The sequence below is a fragment of the Mastacembelus armatus genome, chromosome 21, assembly GCF_900324485.2.
Source record: "Mastacembelus armatus chromosome 21, fMasArm1.2, whole genome shotgun sequence".
Lineage (NCBI taxonomy): Eukaryota > Metazoa > Chordata > Actinopteri > Synbranchiformes > Mastacembelidae > Mastacembelus > Mastacembelus armatus.
Genome location: NC_046653.1, coordinates 9,182,869 through 9,202,150, shown reverse-complemented (window position 1 = coordinate 9,202,150; position 19,282 = coordinate 9,182,869). Strand labels below are relative to the sequence as shown.

General features: G+C 37.9%; 1 protein-coding gene across 1 annotated transcript in view; it reads left to right on the top strand.

Moving 5' to 3' along the window:
* thsd7ba (thrombospondin, type I, domain containing 7Ba) overlaps positions 1-19,282 on the top strand; it is a 197,610-nt gene that overhangs the window by 71,071 nt on the left and 107,257 nt on the right. The window contains exons 3-4 of the mRNA XM_026294497.1: positions 2,486-2,817; positions 6,269-6,445. Coding sequence (XP_026150282.1) covers positions 6,286-6,445 — 160 coding nt within the window. The 5' untranslated portion in view covers positions 2,486-2,817; positions 6,269-6,285. The remainder of the gene's footprint in view (positions 1-2,485; positions 2,818-6,268; positions 6,446-19,282) is intronic.

The window sequence follows — 19,282 nt, the reverse complement described above, 5'->3', positions numbered from 1 at the left end:
AGAAAAAGGATACTAAGGAGTAGATGGATGGTGTCATTAAACTGATCTTTGTGTGGTGAGGCTGGGTGGGCAGGGCTGCCTTAAAATTTTCCCCTGCCGTTATCACTGCTGTGACCCTGTCAGCTTGCTTAACTAGCCATACCACTACACCTACAGCACATAGAGGCAGGCAGAAAGAGCCATAGTATGTTCCGTGCCACAACGATAAACATGCAGCTGATTGAGTTCACAACCCTGGCTTCAGGAGCAGCTGCATCGGCTGCCAGGCTGTTTGAGGTGCTGGCAGAGTGGAGATACCTCTCTCTTTCGGATTCAGCCGCATACAACATCTTAACAATCTGGTGATTTTCAGTTTCTGGAAGCATTGCAAAATATATGGCCTGTTTAAGTGATGTGCTGATTGGCAAAGCACCACAGCTGAGTTTGTCTTGGGTACAGAGCTAGAAAGTGTATTAGGACGATTTAATTTTATGAATGCTTACAAGTGTATTCATAAAAAAAAATAAAAAAAAAAAACGTTTTTTGAGATAAGTTCTCTTAATTTTCTGGTTAAGATCTTAACTCAAAAAATGAGTTATAAGTGAAGGCAACTAGGAAATTTCGTCAATTTTGTTTGACAGATGGTAATTTGCATGAGATGGATAAGTTTAACCTGGACAGTTTATCACTAGTCTCTGACAGGGCTGACACATAGAGGCAGACACTTAAATTCACACCTACAGCCAATTTAGAGCCACCAGTTAATTAACCTTACAGCAAACTTCATGTGGTCGGACTGTGGGTGGAAGCTGGAGTACACAGAGAAAACCCACGCAGACATGGTGAGAACATGCAAACTCCACACAGAAAGACCCTGGGTTTCCCATCACCTAGAACATTTCTTGCACTGATGCCTCAGTGCTAACCACCACACTGTTGTGCTGCCCTCACTTTTTTGAACTTGCAGAGGTTTAAAAAGAAGAAAGATCTTACGACGACAACAGATATGCAGGGTGATGATGAGACACTGACAGGCTTGACACACCACAGAAGCAGGGCATACGCCTACATGTGCTTTATGGATGAATACTAAGGAAAAGTTAAATGTCATGTAGAGCAAAAGCTCTTGAGTTATGCGAAAAGGGATTTGGCTGTGTGATTGTACAGCGGAAACCAACGTGATGTACCCAGGTCTTGAAGGAGGGTGAGAAGGTGCGTTAAAGTTGGAGGTAATTATTGTCAAAAGAAAGATTAGCAAGCAATTGCTTAAACAAACAAACATTACCATCCCTAAAACAAGCATTTTGAAAAGTTGTACTTTTTAAAATTGCCACATTTGTATCCAGCTGTTAAAATATTTACCATCATTTTTTTTCCAGCCCTAAAAAAATATTAACTTTGTTCATGCTTCATTTTGAATTCATAAAAGTGGTCTGTGTTTTTTGAAGTACACAGCAACAATTATCGCACTATAAACAAGATGCAGAAACGCAGAAGCGATAAAACAGTCTCACATGGACTATGATTGTAATACAATTCTGAAGTTGAGATTGAAAAAAGATTAAATGCACTGTTTGTTCCTACCTGAAACTACTTGAATGTTTGCAATTGATTTTGCGTCATTCACCAGAAGCACCTATTTTCCATTCTGTTTGCTGTTTTTTTATTTAGTTAGTTGTTAGCTAGAGGAGAAGTGCAGCTACAAAGACAAGCTCATTTAAGCCACCACAGAATGGAAATGCAAAACACTTAAAAGCCTTGGATAATAAGTTCTGGGTCACTTGGATCTGGAGTGTTCAGGAGCGTGGCCAGGAAGGTCAATAAGGGAGAGGAGCTTAGTGCTGGAGCCACTGAAGAGGAGGAGGTTGAATGGGAGACAAAGGCAGGAGGTGTTAATAGAATCAGAGTTACCTCTGCGTGAGCTCTGAGAACATGCTTGGATGGAAGGTTAACATATAATAACTGAATGTCATATGAGAGCAAAAACCTAAGCTGCAACTCTTGGACTACATTTGTGTATTTGGTATCTTTGTCAGAATGTGACCCCAGGCAATGACATCACAGTAAGCCTTTCAACTTTCTGTGAAACAACAACTAACCCCTGCATATGCGACGTTCAATTTGGGAAACATAATACTCCTTTTTTATACGCACAGACAACTTCACTGAGATCTTTCTGCTAAAATGAAGAGCTGAACAAGTGCAATAGAGCAAATGAATGGAAAGTCATACCTCTGGACCAGTTTGTGGGGATAGTATAAAAATGTTCATGCATCTTTATGAAGCATCAGCTGCAGCTACTGTGCACAGTGTCATTCATTCCTTTTTGCAGTTCACAGCTTTCGTCCCTCTGTGATACAAGCTAACTCTCAACAATGCATCATGTAAAAGAAAAATAATCTTGAAAGTGTCATTGTGCGGACTGTCAGATTTCACTGTGAAGTAGTATCAGATGTTAATGTCAGTATTTTTTTCTCTTTCTCTTTTTTGTCTTCCTCTACCTTAGACCTAGTAGCTCAGGCTGATTCCTGTGCCAGCCCTTGTGGGAACATCAGTGGGTGGGTTCTTGACAGAGCCAACACCAGAGAGTTAATACCAGTCAGTGCCGCTGAAGGTGTGACAGACTCCCAGCCCTCTACATACTGATTCACACAGGATTAAGCCACTGTATGATGCTTCAGGCAGAAGGCCTGGCACAGCTGATTTACCATCCCTGTCAGACTTAACGTATTTGGAGGCTTCCTTTATTCTGCACCTGTCTCCTGTGGAAGGACTAGTAAAAGTATTTGCCACTGCACCAGATCACCCAAAGGGATGACTGGCAGTCATCTTGCTCAGGTACAGTTTATATCACAAACAATGATAGTGTGTTTTAAGTGTCCTTGCATTTTGAGTTGGATGGTCTTCTATGGGTCCAGCACACTTTGTATTATATACATACTAGATTTACTGAGTTTTATATATGTGTGTGTGGGGCTTTAGTTTTAAAGGCAATATATCTGTCACAATTTGTAAAACCATGAACCATGGGTCACTTTTATCAAATATTAATGCTTGTTTATCCACAGTACTCAAAAAAACAAACAAACAAAAAAAACATATCTGATTGCCATGTGCATTGCCTTTGCCTTTGTATGTATTGTTAAGTTATTATTAAGAGTAGGAAAAAATCCAATGCGCTGCTCTGTGACAGGACAAAAAACTCTTCTACCTCACTGCATGTACCGGTAGGTCACAATATTTTGTAGAATAGAGAAAAGCGTGGGCTTTGGGCTATCCAAAGTGGATAGAATTTTGCTCTCAATTATTTTTTCTTCAGTAGTTTCCATTTGTTGAAAAGTCTAAAGATATTAAAACTTTAGGAAATATAGTGTATGGTACTAAGGTATGTTGGAAAGGTCTCAGCATCGATTTAGCGAATAAAACTGGGATGTTATCTGTGTTACAGTACTGAACAAAGTATTGCAAAAGGAATAAACAAAGATGGACAGCACTATTCTTCATTTTAAGTCTATACAGTGACAGAGGAATGCAGCTGCTTCTAGTCTGTGGTCAATGGAATACAAAACACTATATATGTGTTGCTTTTTTGATTCTTTCAATGTAGCCATGCCAATAGAAACATCTGCAAAAATGTGCTTGTTTGGACACAGATGAATTTCTGTTTTTGTGTTGCCAAAAGCAATCAAAAACATTGACATGCTCCACAATGTGGAGAAAATATTTGCAGCTGCGTTAACCTGACTATACTGGATGACAAAAAAGAGAATAGGCATATGAGCAGAATGTGAAGAGACTGAGCTGGTTGGCTATGTAATTGTGTGGAAATCCAGGGAAGAGGGCTGCATCTCTGGGATCAAATGCCTTTGTTTCCACTCCAGACAGAACTGGGTGTTTGGCTTATTTGAGGCTGGAGGATCACATGGTGATTGTTCAGGGCCTTGGCACCACCATATTAGCTCTTGCCATTCATTTGGAAAGATCTAATCAAACATTAATTATAGTGACCACCTGTGAAAGTGAAGACTGTGGAGTGTTGCTCATCTGTTCCCTTATGACAGCTGCGAGCTTTTTGCTCTCTGAATGCAGTGAGTGAGCCCCAAACAAGGACCACAGGAGACAGAAAAGCAGATTGCATTCCATCAGATCGTGGAGTATCTAATAGGATGCACAGCAGCATCTGAGCAACACTGCTGTTTGCCAGGTTTTCTGCGGCTAGTGAGGGCCTGGCATGATTCCTTTGACCCAGATATTTAGCAGCTTAAGAGATTTTTTTTTTTCTAAGATTTTCAGGATAGCCTGTATTCCTCCTCTTCTGATAGGCACAAACTGAATGAGCCAAAGCTTGAGCCTACAATGCTTCAAATAAAAGCAACTAGTCATCTGACTTTAAGCAGAAATATCTAACACAATCCCAAACCTTTGTGTATTTTGAAAAAAAAAAAGAATTACTAGCATGCCTTGAGGTTATGCTTGTTTTCGTTGCTTGTTTCTGTTTAAGACCATGTTTTCCAATCAGTTGTGGCATGTTCTGTCAGCCTATGGAGAGTGTGGCTTGTTCAATGAATAGTCAAATTAGACTGGCTAGAGGGAGGATGTAATCTGGGTGCAGTCAGGTATGGCTTCCAGAGCAGTGCAGCCTGACAGGATGGCTAGTAATCAGCAACCAGAGGTGTCTAATTGGCACATGGCTGTGTAAGTGGCAGAATACCCTGCTCACTCATCCATAAAGAATACATTTTCTGGCCAAAAAAAAAAAAAAAAAAAAAAAAGGGACAAAGGCAGTTTTCATAAAAGAGGCACTTTTGTTGAAAATTGGTGAGTTCTTTAAAACAGAGAGAGAACAGAGAACTAGTGCTTTTCTTTGGATTGACTGACTTGAAATGACACTCCATGCATGTGCTTGTACAGTACAGTATGTATAGTATGTACTGTATGAAACCTGTGTTTCAGGCAGGTTGATATGTTGAAAAGCAAAGGGTATATCTTTAAATTCAAATGTTTAAAAGCCCCATGGGACAGAAACGAGACCAAAACATTCTGACTATAGACTAAAACATCAAACCCAAAGGAAAATTGGACAGTCCATCAAAAACTGGGCATCTGGCAGCCCACTTCTGGGAACTAAGCCATCTCCACCCTTGCAATTCTTTCTCATTAAACAAATTTTGCCCCCCGTCAAAACACAGCTAAAGCATCAGAATCTAAATCTAATTTCCCTGAATGAAATCAAGCAAAAATAATTTAGCACGGAGCACCTTCACAGACACACCATGTGTAAATAATCTTCAAATCTCAAATGCCTGCTCAGTATTTAATCCATGATCAGATATTCTCTATGATACTAGGTTATCATACAAGAAATATTAATCATATTGTCATGATCGAGCTTGTGATCAAGTTCAGTAGGTCACATAAAATAGATTTTTTGTGAAAAAAAAAAGATAAAATTTATCTTGACTCTGAGAATAAACTCAATAAATTCATCACTTAACTTGTGTATCACTGATAGAAACTGAATATCCACCGGTCTCTCTCATTTTGTGTAAACCTGTTAATTTTTTCACTTTCAACTGCTTCATTCTTTTATGTGTAGAAGCTCTCTGAGCTCTTTAATTTTACTTCAAATTGTTTGTTACAATTAGCCTACAAGTTTTGCTGTATTTCAAAAAGTGTTTCTGTGTCAGGTGATTACGCAATTGCAGAACGACAAACTGCAGGGACTCTGTGGGATAATAAGCCAATAAAAAATAAAAAGCCCTGCAATACCCAAGTGCTTCAGTGCAGCAAAATTTGTTTTTGGAAAATGAATCACCACAGTCATGAACGCTAAACATCAGTCTCTCAGACATCAGGTGTTGCAGATTCAATTCCGTATTCATTAATTTTGCTGTCGCTGCAACACAATTAGAGACCTAGTGAATCCAGTACTAATCCCTAACACTCCTAGGACATGAATCACAGTAGCAGGAGATAGGAATAAATGAGCTGCAATAAAAAGGTACTAATACCCAGTATTACTGCAAGCTTAAATTTTCCTCTTTAGTACGTGTTTTTACTTCTACCTTTGGAGGATGAGATGCTCAAACCTCTCTGACTACTCATTTTGGTCTGTGCAGGAGAAGCAGCAGGTATGTTGTCATATGTTGAATTTAAAAATCAATAATAGTAATGAAACACATATGACATTATTCACATGTAAGACTGTGTGATGTACTTCAGAAGGTGACTGAATGTCCATGGCCATTTTTACAATGAGTTACTCATGAATTTCATGTTCTTCCCACAGGAGTAACAGAGGAATCAATGGGCTGGACTATGACTCTAAAAGATGACTTTGGGGTCATTGCCTGGGCATGGCGAGCTGGGAACTACCTCAGCCTCTTCATCCTCTTGTCCCTCCTTTCCACCCTAGTCCAGTCAGACATTGTGTTTCCTAAGGACCATCATTTCTCATGGAAAGCAGGTAAATGTTTAATTATTCTTCTCTGTTGTAAGTGTGTTAATCGCTGTTCAAATTGCTGTCATCCTGGAGAATTTCTTTAATCTGTAGTGTAAAATCAGAGTAGTAGACATATTATAATGTTCCCGATGTCTTTGTTCGTTTTTATTTAACAGGTACTTCTATGTCATTCTTTTAAATATATGTATATAAATATATGTATTATTCTCAGACAGATCGCATTGAACCTGTTAAGATTTAGACATGTGCTTCATATGTGAGGTCACAGATATTCAATTCAGTATACAGACAGACCTTACAGTCATAAATACATCCATCCATCCATCCATTATCTATCTCCACTTATTCCTTAACCAGGGTCACAGGGATCTGCTGGAGCCTATCCCAGCTCTCTTTGGGTGAAAGGCAGGGGTCCACCCTGGACAGGTCACCAGTCCATCACAGGGCCACATAGAGACACACAACCTCACACACTTCTAATTATTTGCAAAAAATACTGTACACGTGAATTTCTCTTTACTTGGTTCAACCAGTTCTGTGGTGGAAAGTAATCCTCCTCTTTCTGACATACCCTGTTGGGAAGTATAAACCCCAGGCTGCTACTGGACATTATCAAGCCAGTAGGCTGTATAATAATACCTTCCTTCTGGTGGCCTATGCATCCCCAGACCTGTAGGGCCAGAATTATGTGTGTGCTTTGGGAATGAGACAATTCATGAGGTGGAGGTGCACAGTAAATAATCATGTTCTGGTATGTTATGGGAGAAGTTGACATGGTTTCAATGAACAGCATATTGCACACTTTTACTGTATTATTCTGTAAATGTTGAGTCTAAATATATGGTAGCTTATAGATTTTTAAAGTTGTTTTTCTAGTGATTTTCTAAGTTACAAATATCTTTGTATGCATCTTAGTGGTTTGGGTCTGTGAGTGACTCACCTTTGGAAAACTGTAGTGAAAGCTTATATTTCCTTATAAAGGGAATTTGAGGTAAACTCACGATTCATCCTTTTGTCGCTTCACAAATTCAATTGAAAATGCATTTCCAAAGCAGCTTGAGGAAGAAAACTTGGCCTTCCCACACAAAAGCCCCACTTGCTGTGCGATTAGCACTTTCATTTCTCACTCTGTGGTTGGGTAATGACGCTGCCCAAGTGATAAAGAGATTGATTAATTTCACTTGAAAGAGCGTATGTTCAAATAGGATGTAACCGGGACACCAAGTGTGAGGATTTGACATCCTTGCAGGGCTAAGATGGCTTATGAGTAGTTGCTAAACTGGAAATGAAAATCGCTTTAAAAACAAGAAAAGAAATCTCAAACTTAGCACATCTCACCGCTGAATATATCCTCCTAGTGTCTGTTCGACTCCAGTGGAACTGAGGGAATGTAACAATTGGCATTGCAATCCTCTGATGTTAAATCCAACAACCAAAAAGAGTTCAGTTGTACAGTATGATAGGGGTGTCACAGGGATATAGGGTACTTGGTATACTTGGTTTTACTGTCCAAACATGGTATGAGTATTACACCCATGTTGGCAAATATTGATTGAACCTCCACATGTCCATGAAGGTCATGATATATCTGAATACCTAATTTGGCTGACCAGCTTCCTTTTAATTTTTGACTTGTCAATGTAGGGAAGATGTGCTCTAAATTATGCACAGCCACCCTATTGTGTGTTTGGTGTGTCTATCTAGGCCAGCAGCATTGTGGGCTAAATCTTTTGTGTGAGCCGGTTCCCAGTGCTGTGGCTAAGCAGTCTCTGGCTCAAACGGAAAGGGGGAGCCATTTAAACTTGACCTTCATTTGTGTCTTGAGGAGCAGCATAGAGCACAGAAACGCTGCGGCTAATGGAACTGTTATTAACTCTTTAAAGACAATCCTTTTTCAGCAGCCATATTACCATTTTAAACAACCAGTGTACATGTACCATTAACCTACAGCACATTGAAAACCAGTGAATCAGAACAGATGATGATGTGGTAATGGGATTTATGAAGGCCAGTGTGGCTTTTTTGCTCAAACATAGAAGGTAGTAATCAGGTCTCTGCATTTCTAATATCAAATTATCTGTGTGAAAAAATTAACCTGTTATAAGCACTATATGTCTGCTGTTTCTCTCTGGAAATATCCTCACATCACATCAGTGCTCTCAACTGGTACTGTCATGTGTGTTGCTGTGTGGGTCTTTCAGTACTTTGAAGTATTTTTACTACTGAAGATTCCATTTAAGTAGTTTAGGTGTTGGAGGAGTAGAGTTTAAAAAAATCACAGCAGACAAACTAAACTTTGCATATTGTAGCTTTTGCCTTTCAAATGTTGTTTTTGAAATTCAATGGATCATACACAGCCCTGTTAGCTTCAGGATGTTGATATTCACAAAAAGAGTGTTTAAATTGGATTTATTTTGACTTCCAGAAGCATCTGCATTTAAGCACGACAGTAAGGCACTGCATTCATCCAGTGTCAGCTTTAGTCTGGGGAAATAAGTAAGATCTTCTCTCCCAGGTTTTTGTTTGTCATCTTTGAGAAGAGCATGTTATTTGTAGAATGCATTTAAAAGGCTTGGATTCACCTATCAGAAGTTATTTATGTTTTATTTACAGTTTAACAAGAAAAGAACTGCTTTGTTCTTACATATGGCTGAGAGCTCATCCTAGATGGGGCTGTACTGTGCATCAAAACATTTTTTTTTTTTTTTTTGCTATATTTTCCTTTTAGACTGAGGAATCTAAATAATTTGAAAAAGCAATTTATCTTTATCTCTGAGGAGATACATTCATCATTCCTATATCATTTTAACAATATACTGGAATATAAAGGAACACATTTATTTTTGTTTGGTGACTGTATTTCCTCATTTACACTTCTTACATTTATACGTCTTCCTTTTTTGGTTCTCAGATATTATTTAAAGTGTCATTAGCTGGAGTCTTCTGGAGAATCAAATAATTAAGCTATCCACTCTTTACCTAAATTAAGAACTTTCAGCTATTAGAATCAACTGAGGGGCAATAATTTGCTGAAGATTGAGAAATCAATAAAAGTTTTCCTTAATGGCAGGGATCCCACCTCCTGCTGGATTATTCAAAGAGCTTAAAGGTTTGAAGCCCCAGGACCTGATCTTACCCGAGGCCTTATGTTGGCAAGAAAAAATAAAACTGCTACATGTAGTGATACAGTGAGGCAACATTTACATTTCATTTCAGGGTCTGAGTGTATTTATTTTCAATGTCACTACACAGTTGCACCATCAAAGCTAAACTCAAACATCAGTGCTGCAGTGAGCTTTTGTTGTTTCTGAAAAATAAGCTCAAAGGAGGCAGTATGTGAGAATTGTTCCTAGGAGGATTTCACATTTAATCAAATGACACTGAATAATTTACTGAGGACTTTTTTGATTTTTGGTAACAAAGACAAAAACACTTTAGCTAAATGCATTTTTAGTTAGTTAGCATCACTGTATATGCAGTTGCAGTTATATTCTTAATGGTTTTCTATTGCTGTAAACTCTAAAACACCCCAAATTGTCAGGAAAAGAACAAAGTAAAGTCAAAAATGAGAATAAAATATATATAATATATTAAATGCAACATTAACAAATAAAATAAAATAAACTCACTCATCTTTAAAAGTACAGAAAATAATACAAAAATACACAATGTACAATTTACACTGTTTAAATATGTATATTTACATATATTTGGAAGTATTGAACAGGCTGGATAGCTACATCCTCAATAATAGACATATTGATTTTAAGAGGGAGGAGTGGAACAGTTTGATGGCCACGGGCAGAAATAAATTCCTGTGGCGCTCTGTGTTGCATTATGGGGGAATGAGTCTCTAGCTTAATATGCTTCTGCCGCTGAGCAGCACATCATGGAGAGGGTGTGAAGCATTGTCCAGTATTGATGTTATCTCAGACAACATTCTCCTTTCTGACAGAGAGTCCAGCTCCTCTCCCACAACATGGCTGGCCTTGTGGATGAGTTTATTGAGTCTGTTGGCGTCCTTCACCCTCAGTCTGCTGCCCCAGCACACAACAGCATAGTGGATGGTACTGGCTACCACAGACTCATAAAAAATCCTCAGCATCACCTGGCAGATGCTGAAGGACCTCAGCTGTCTCAGGACAAACAGTCTGCTCTAGCCCTTCCTACAGAGGCAGTCTGTGTTTTTGGCCCAGTCAACCATTATTTTAAACTTTGGTTTAAAACGATGCAGTTGTTTTATAAAGGGAGTCAAAGCTTGGTCTGACAGTGGTGCTACAGAAACAATCAAGTCATGTTCAAAACCAACAGTTGCCTTCCTCATGGGAGCATAGATTTGCACACTGATTGTGATGCACAGTACTGGCCAGCTGATGTGTTCATTTGAAATGGGAGTTTTGAACGAAGCTACAGAAAACATCAGAAATAATAAGGTCTTGTGGTCTCATGTAAACAGTGCTGTAGCTGTAAAAACACATCAGCTGGAACTGACAAATTACATGTTCAAGAGAAACAATAAAACAAAGAGGCAGTGAGGCTTGCTTCACAATTAAAGACATCACGTATGTTCAAGTATACCACATGCAAACTTCTATATTTTAGAAAGAGTTCTTGCAGTCACAGGATCGATCAGTGTGGTGGGGCTCTCTCCAGGTTCTGGAGGCGTCTCCACTCCTGGCTGATGTCCAATATCAGATCTCTCAGGATGGATGGACTTCTTCTATATCAAATCAAAGAGAAATACAGTGACTGCTCAGGTATCTGTCTGACCGAGACCTGGATAAATGACATGGTTCCAGACCAAGTCAGTTAAGCTCCTCATGAAACTAAAAGGCAGTGGTATCTTTCTTATGATTTATCATCAGTGGTGCACAGACGGTACTCAGCTACATATACAGGAATTCATCACTGCCAAAGGTCGACCATCTAAAATTCACCTTATCTTGATTGGTGTTCATTCTCCCTTAATGCTAATAACACAATATAAACCAATGACCCAGCTGCCTATAATATGTTTCCTCTACCAAAAACTCCCACCTTATCAAAAAAGCAATCTGATTTTATTTCCAGAGACTAGAAACATTATAGAAGAACAAATATGAAAGCTGCTGGACCAGATAAGATCAGCCCAGCACTGCTCAAAAATGTGCAAATTGATGTGCATAAGTGTATGTCAAAATATTCAAGCTTATGGACCAAAATCCCTTAGAGAAACCTGCTACCTATGCCTGTATCCTGTTCATCGATTTCAGCTTCAACACCACAAATCCTATATGGCTCTTTGGCAGACTCGGACATCATCCCTTGTATATGCCACTGGATCTGGAGCTTCCTGTAGAAAAGGAGACAGAGGGTTAAGGTGAACAGCCACTCATCTTGCCCCTTAACCCTCTGCACTGGTGTCATACAAGACTTTGCCTTACCACCTTGGCTTTTCTTCACTTTAAAAATGTTTTTAAAGCTTTTAATTTTTCAACGTGGATGGAGAAAATATCAACAAAAATGGGTGCAGAGTTTTGAAGAAAACTTTCTGTTGTGTCAAGCCTTCTCTGTTATTACATTAATGGCAGCAGTTTCGCAAGGAAGCAGTTGGGATGACTAGTGAGTGTACAATGTGCATGACTGTCACACCCACTTTTCTATCTGTGATCTGTGTAGTTTTAGGCAACAAAAGCTCTTTAGTTAAGATTAGGGAAAGATTATTGTTTTTATTAAATATAAATATTTACTTCTGAAGTCACTGTGAACCAATGGCGATTTTAGCTCAAGCACAACATCTCAGCACCCCTAAAAATTATAATAATAGTTAATCATTAGGCCTATTATTAACTAATGTCAGGTTTCGCAAACATGTTGTTCCACCACGCACAAGCAATGTAGGAGAAGAAGTAGGTTATTGTAAGTTGAGATAAACCACGAAACCGTAAAACAGTATTATAAAGCACTGCAGTTATTATTCTTCATTAACAAAATAAAATTCAGTTTTACCCGTATGGTTCAATTTATGCATTTTATTAGATTATAGATTCTGTGATTGAATGTTAAGTTTGCTATTTGGTTAAGAGATGACACAGAGAGGGAGAGAAGGGCAGACAGCAGGATGGAGTCAGAAGAAAGACCTCTGATTCTCCTTGGGGGCTGAGCACCCCTAAAGGTCTGGTCCTAGAATCACAATGCTATGAACATTTTCTTATGTTCTCCATTTAACTTTAACCAAGTACTGTGAGTGCCTAAATGTAATCATAAAAAGCTTAATAATGCTGTAGTCACTGTAGAAGCATATTATATTGCAGCATTAGATATTTTGTCAGAAAACAAATACCATTTTACTTAATCCATTCAGATAAAATAAGCACCTTTATTGTCAATGCATCATAATGTAATGAAATTTTAAGTGCCCCTCCCAGTGGTGCTTCAACACATACACACATGTAAACTACACATCCCTATTCATAAAACTAATATGTAGCTGATAAAATAAGAAAATAAATACCATATATTTACCATATTAAATACCAACATATTTGCTGCTTTTCAGCAATATAAATTTACGGATTGGGTTAATGGAAAATTCACAATTTTCCATTCCATTTCATTAGTCACAATTAACTTTCCCACAAAATGTAGTTGGCATTTCAGTTTTGTTGGAGCCCTGTGATGGACTGGTGACCTGTCCAGGGTGCACCCCTGCCTTTCACCCAGCTGGGATAGGCTCCAGCAGATCCCTGTGACCCTAAGTAGGAATAACCAGGTATAGATAATGGATGGATGAATGAATGAGTTTTGTCGTATATACGGTACATGTAATTTCTAGAAGACAGGGTTTCTATCTAAACATGAAGGTAAACGATTTTTTATATTTTTTCATATGGGCCATCTTGCCCAGGATGGTCCATATGAATATGTATGCATTATCATTCTCTTGTCCAACTGACCAAGGCATCTTATGCTGTGATGTCCTCTTGACTGAGACAAATAAGTTGATCACACATATCAATATCAGAATCTGCATTGCTATTTCTATTAATGGAAACACAGTGCACAACATAAGCAAATGAGCTAAAGCACATTACAATTATACTCTGATAACACCCACACAAAGGGCCTATATCCAGCCCTGGACTAAAATATGAGCTGTGATTGAGACTACAAACCAAACTGCATACAGACCTCACATAAGTTTCACAATGTTTCAGCCCAGCACAGCATATCGTTTAAAGGGCAATTCATAAAGATGAGCCACTTGAAGAAAAGATATGGCCACTGTACACGGACATACAAAACCATAATTTTCTTTCTATAAAAGCTTTCTTCTATTTTGTTTTAATTAACATAACATGAAGTTTTATTTTGTAAATGTAAGTCATACAATTCACATAATTTTAATAAGGAAATGCATAAATGCTGTATACAGTATACAATATACAGTGCAAGTACTATATTACAGACTAACATTTTGATTGATATTAGAAATATTTTGCAAACATACACCACCTGCGCCTTTGAAAACAACATAGCACAAAGCTAATGAATAGACCACGTCATCAAGTTAAGAACATCTGCTCCAATCCCAGTGATGGGACATCCCATCTGGCTATAAAAGGTACTTCCCTCAGGAATGCTTCCTAGGTTTGTTTGTTCAACTGATCAAGAGCTCTCCATCGAACTTCAGGCAGGTTAAAAACCTACACTGTAAAACAGTTTAAACTAAACATCTACACATCTATGTGTGATCGTGAGCTGCCCTCTGTACACTATAAGCAGTATGGGTGGCAGTAATGGTTGGCTGGGTGACGTTCTGAAGTTCTTTTTGATCCAAATAATTTATATTTGTAGTTTAAAAGATGTTGTACCAAAGTCAGTGCAAAGACAATCTGAGACTGCAACAAAATAAAATTGAATTAAAATAAAAACGTAAAGATACAAATGTCAAAATATACAATTAGATAATGGATATCATTATTTATTTCTTAATACATTATTTTAAGGAGTTAATTGAGTTTCCAGCTTACTTTAATGATGAAAGCAGAGATGCACAACTTCAAGTTTAATTAACTATAAATGAATAATATTACTTTCACCTGTGTTTAATTAGTCTTTGGTTCTATCTATTTATACCACCGGTCTTTCTTTGTTCCTCGTTGGAGCATTAGTTAGCTAAGGAACGCGACATTCGTTTCTTGTCTGAGTTTGTATTTTTTCGCCCAGACAGTGGCTTCTTCATTTTTTGTGCCTGAGCCCCGGAAGATCCAGGCGTAATAAAGTGTTCTGCATTTGCATCCTACCTCTCCTCTTTCGCCATCACACCCTACAAATCAACATCAAAAAAGTGTGTTCATGAACAAAGAACCTCTAAGTATGTGCTAATTTAGAGTATGTAAAATAGAGTTAGCAGTTGTAATAAATGTAAACAAATAAAAGCTTTATGTTTCCTTGCTATAGGTTTCTGCATTTACTTGCTCATATTTCAGTCACTAGATCAGAGATGGAGCTTGCTTTCAAACAGTTAATTTTTTAACAGCTTAATTAATAATAGCTTAAAGTGTTATAACTAGCCTTGCAAGTTTCTTTTTCCCTTAATCACACTCATAGATTAGCTCAGTGGACAAATAACACATTATATGTGTTTTTAGAATTTTATGTAATCTTGCCCTTAGCTATGAAATATAATTATAGAGTTGTGGTATGTGGACTAAGCACAGTACATCATTGCAAAAAATCGTCTCTAGCCTGCAGTAATTTCTCAGATATAGCTGGAGTACTTACAGGCTTTTTGCTGGTATTGATATTGTATAATAGTGTTTACATGCAGTCATTCATCATTCACCTTGATTTTGGCTGTTGTTGAAAACTGCAGACTTTGGAGATAGAAAGATATAAATGTGTTGGCCATGGTTACATTTTCAGGTTCTGCTAGAAAAAAGATTAATCAAAATGGATTTATTTATTTGAATATAATCACAACAACGAATGCTGCCAGCTGATTTGTCTTGTGGGCTGTGGTGTTGTCATAAGTTTGACAACAGCGGTGTTGTCCCTGTCAGTGTGGGATTTCGCCTCCTGCATATGGAGAGCTTTGAAGGTAAATAAAGCAATGATTCACACACTGCTGCTGCTTCACTGCTATCTGTGCTCCTCAACATGCCGGGGATGTCACAGCACAGCGTAACAATAAAATTAAAACATTAATACATTCATTAGGGCTGCTATTTGCTAACTCGAGGTGTGAGAATATTGTTTTCATGAAGGCCTTGATCTGAGATCGTAAATAGTTTTGTGCATTTCAAACACACCTCTGGGAAGAATAAACTGGTTTGATAAATTGATAAATATCCAAAAATCCATCCAAAAGATTCTGTGTTAGATAAAGGTAATGGTGAAGCATATTTAGGGAAGCTTATCACAAAGACTGAAAATGCTTCAGAATATTAAAAAAAAAAACATCCTCTCTGAAGCTGGTCTTTTTTAGATGCTAGCCAGTATTTCCATTCTTATTTACATCAAAGAGTCTCCTGGTTTTTCTTTAAAATTATGAGACCAAAATCAACAACTTCAAAATGAGCACAGGACCTCTGAGGAGGTTTGACATGACTCCAACTGAGCTTCTATTTCCTCTCACACAACCATTTGTTGTGACTCAGACATGATTAAACTGTTTTTTCTTCTTGCTTTTAGTAAACACTGTAAAGATGTTTCCTTTGTTCATTTCATATAATATTAATTATGTAGCTTGATATTACAATTCAGCAAATTCCTGCAAATACACACAAATGTAGTCTCATTAAAATTTGAAAGAAAGAAATGTTTGTTAACTGCTTCCATGCATATCTCCTTTGGGTGGGCTAAATCAAGTACAGCAACTCAGCCTAGTTGTGATCAAGGTGAACAAACCACAAAGTTGAATATTGATCTGAGGGTGAAATATGTTGCCCCAATTAAATATACTACATCTCAAACTTATAAAACACACACGCACACATACGTATGCTTTTGGCATTTTTAAAACAGTGCCTTGGGCATACCATTGACATGAAACAATAACAATAAAGTGAATCCCAAACAGACACTTTTTTTTTGTAAATTTGATCTGTACAAAACGCAACATAGTTGTAATGGTATACTGAAATATTCCATATTTGGTCTATCAAAGCAACTTTAACAAAATTTGAAGTATCTCTTCAAAAGCCCTTTGCATTGATTAAGTTTAACTGAATTTCATTTTGAACTTGTGTCTCCCTTTCGGACTGGCAGAGAACTGATTGAGGCTGTCATAAAAGCTTGTGGCTGGTCTCACAAGAGCCACATAGCAAGAGAGTCCAAGCAGTCAGATCCTTAATCCCATGTGTATATTCTCACTGAAGAGTTAGCTTTCAGAGAGGTCCTTCTATCAGAAATTCCTTTCAAGCAGTGCAAGGCTTTCACATAACCCTTACACAAAACGCTCCAATTCAGGACAAATCTCCCACAGTTGAATTTTTGAATTTTAGAGGTTTTAATGGGGGATGGGGAAAGACATAAAGTCATAAACACGGGACAGAAGTCATTATGGAGAGTTCCTGTAGCTCCTGGAAATAGCCAGGCTGGAGTGCCATTGTGTAAATGATGGGAATCAAAGATAAAATGTTATCTCATTACTGAATGGCTTCTGCAGATGCAATTCTTACTAATGGTGGAAAGCATAAAAGGCATCTCTTGAGCTTCTCATTTTTGATTAAGTTCCATGTGTGAAGATTAGAGCCCTTAATACATCATATTCAAATGAATGTAGATGGTTCATGGCAGTTTTGAACACCCCCCCCCCCCCTTTTTTTTTTTTTACTCAAGCACACAGAGCAGTTCAGATGCTGTACAATACAGTGGTGTTTTACTGCATGTACAGTACCAATCACCATCTCATCTGATAATCAGTGTCTCTGTCCAACCCCACTAGAAAGTAATTTTTGCAGATACTGTAAGTGTAGTTGAAATAAATGCTCAATTGAATAGAATTTCTTTAGAATTAATTTTAGCAATAAAGCAAAAAAAATAAATATAAAGCAAACCTGCTGACGGGAGGTTCTCGTGTTCTATAGCTGTAAACTGGCCCAAAGTGCAAACATTTCAATAAAATAGTAAGAGGTTGGAAACCATGCGCGAGCACATTCTTTGTTGCCTCACTTGAAAGTTTTGAGGCTGAAGTGGATGACCTTGTACTTTCTACGTTATGTATGTATGTGTGGAGGTCAGCCATATAAAGAGACTGTAAAAGTAATTTGTCATTGTGTGGAATGAACAGACAAAGCATCTGACATCCTCTGCTCCAGAGTACAAAATAAATTAAGTCTCACTGCCATGGTATTATAACTCTATCATTCTGTTTCTCATTTTTGCCCGCGTTCTTAATAAGCTCTATAAATGCTCTTTAGTGAGGAAGCTTCATTGTAATTCCCCTTCATAAAAAAAGGCTATTTGCTTCTCTAACAAAACATGACATGCCTGTTGTAATTACAATAGTTTTAATGAGATGAACTCCTCTTTGCTTTACAAAAACTGGAAGCCTGAAGGTCTCAGCCAGACTGAGACAGTGTGAGTCCAGGGAGAAGCTGCTGAATATATAAGGGGGCGGCAAGGGCTAAAACTTAAATTCGAAAAATGGTTGCAAGGAGAAAAAAAAAAAAAAACTCTTTTGTGTTCATTGCCTTCATGGTGTGGTTTCTTTGACAAGCTGGTCTCCATGCTGGAGTGCTTTGTCTTTGTCAGCACAAGTGCTCATACCCCCTACTGCAGACAGTGCTAGAAGTAAATAGGTTACCAGCTGATAAGATTTCCCATTTATTCTTGCAAGTTCCTCCCTATTTCGATCACAATATCATTTCTTTTATAATTAATGACATGATATTTGTTTCCTGGGGTGGATGTGCCACTTTACTTAAAAGATCTCTTAAGAATAATGAAGGATGGGAACTCCTTACTGATGCAATACCCACGGTAAGAGAAAAGGGAAAATAATAATGTGCTTTCTGTTTGAACAGCAGCCTCCACAGAGACCTGTTAAAATAGCCTTTTCTGTTTACTGTGTGTTTGACCCAGTGGGGAACACACTGGAGAGACTGAGGAAAAACCGAATGGATTTTATTCTTACCTGAGAAACACTCCCATATGAGTCATTTTCTGATTTGTGAGCACTGTCTATCAAGAGAGTTTGTCTTATTTTACCCTTTGATCAGTTGCTGTGCTCAAACAGACCAGTCAAAACAGGATATACAGGATGACTGCAGTGGAATTATCCTGCCAGTATTAATGCAGCAGCCAATGCAAAATACTGTATACATTTTGAATTATGACTTGTCATTCATCTAATGGAAAAATTAGGACTGAAAAACCTAGACAGGAACTGGGCTTTGCTCCAAGAAGCAGGTGTCTGGAGTTATCTGGACGACTTTGCTGAGCATGTTCATACAGCACTAATCTGCAATAGCAACCTCATTTTGAAGGAAATGTAATGTGGCCTGGGTTACATTTTTTTTTATCAACATAAAGGGAAATTTTATTCAATATATCTGCTAAGCTGCTAACTGTAGATACTGAGTGCATCAATAAATTGTTCACTGACAATGCATTTCTATTGCTTTCTCTTCAGGACTTGCTTTTGCAATAGAATACAATGCAATACAATGCCTCAATGCACTATCTCATAAAGCAAGTATGGCACAATTAAACATTTTCATGGTTACGTTCAGACTTGGCTGAGGTTAGGAAAAGGTCATCTTAACCTTAATCCAGAAAAAGTCCAATATCTAAACTGAAACTACAATCTTTTTCTGACCTTTACCAAAGTGCTTACCTAAATCTAACAATATT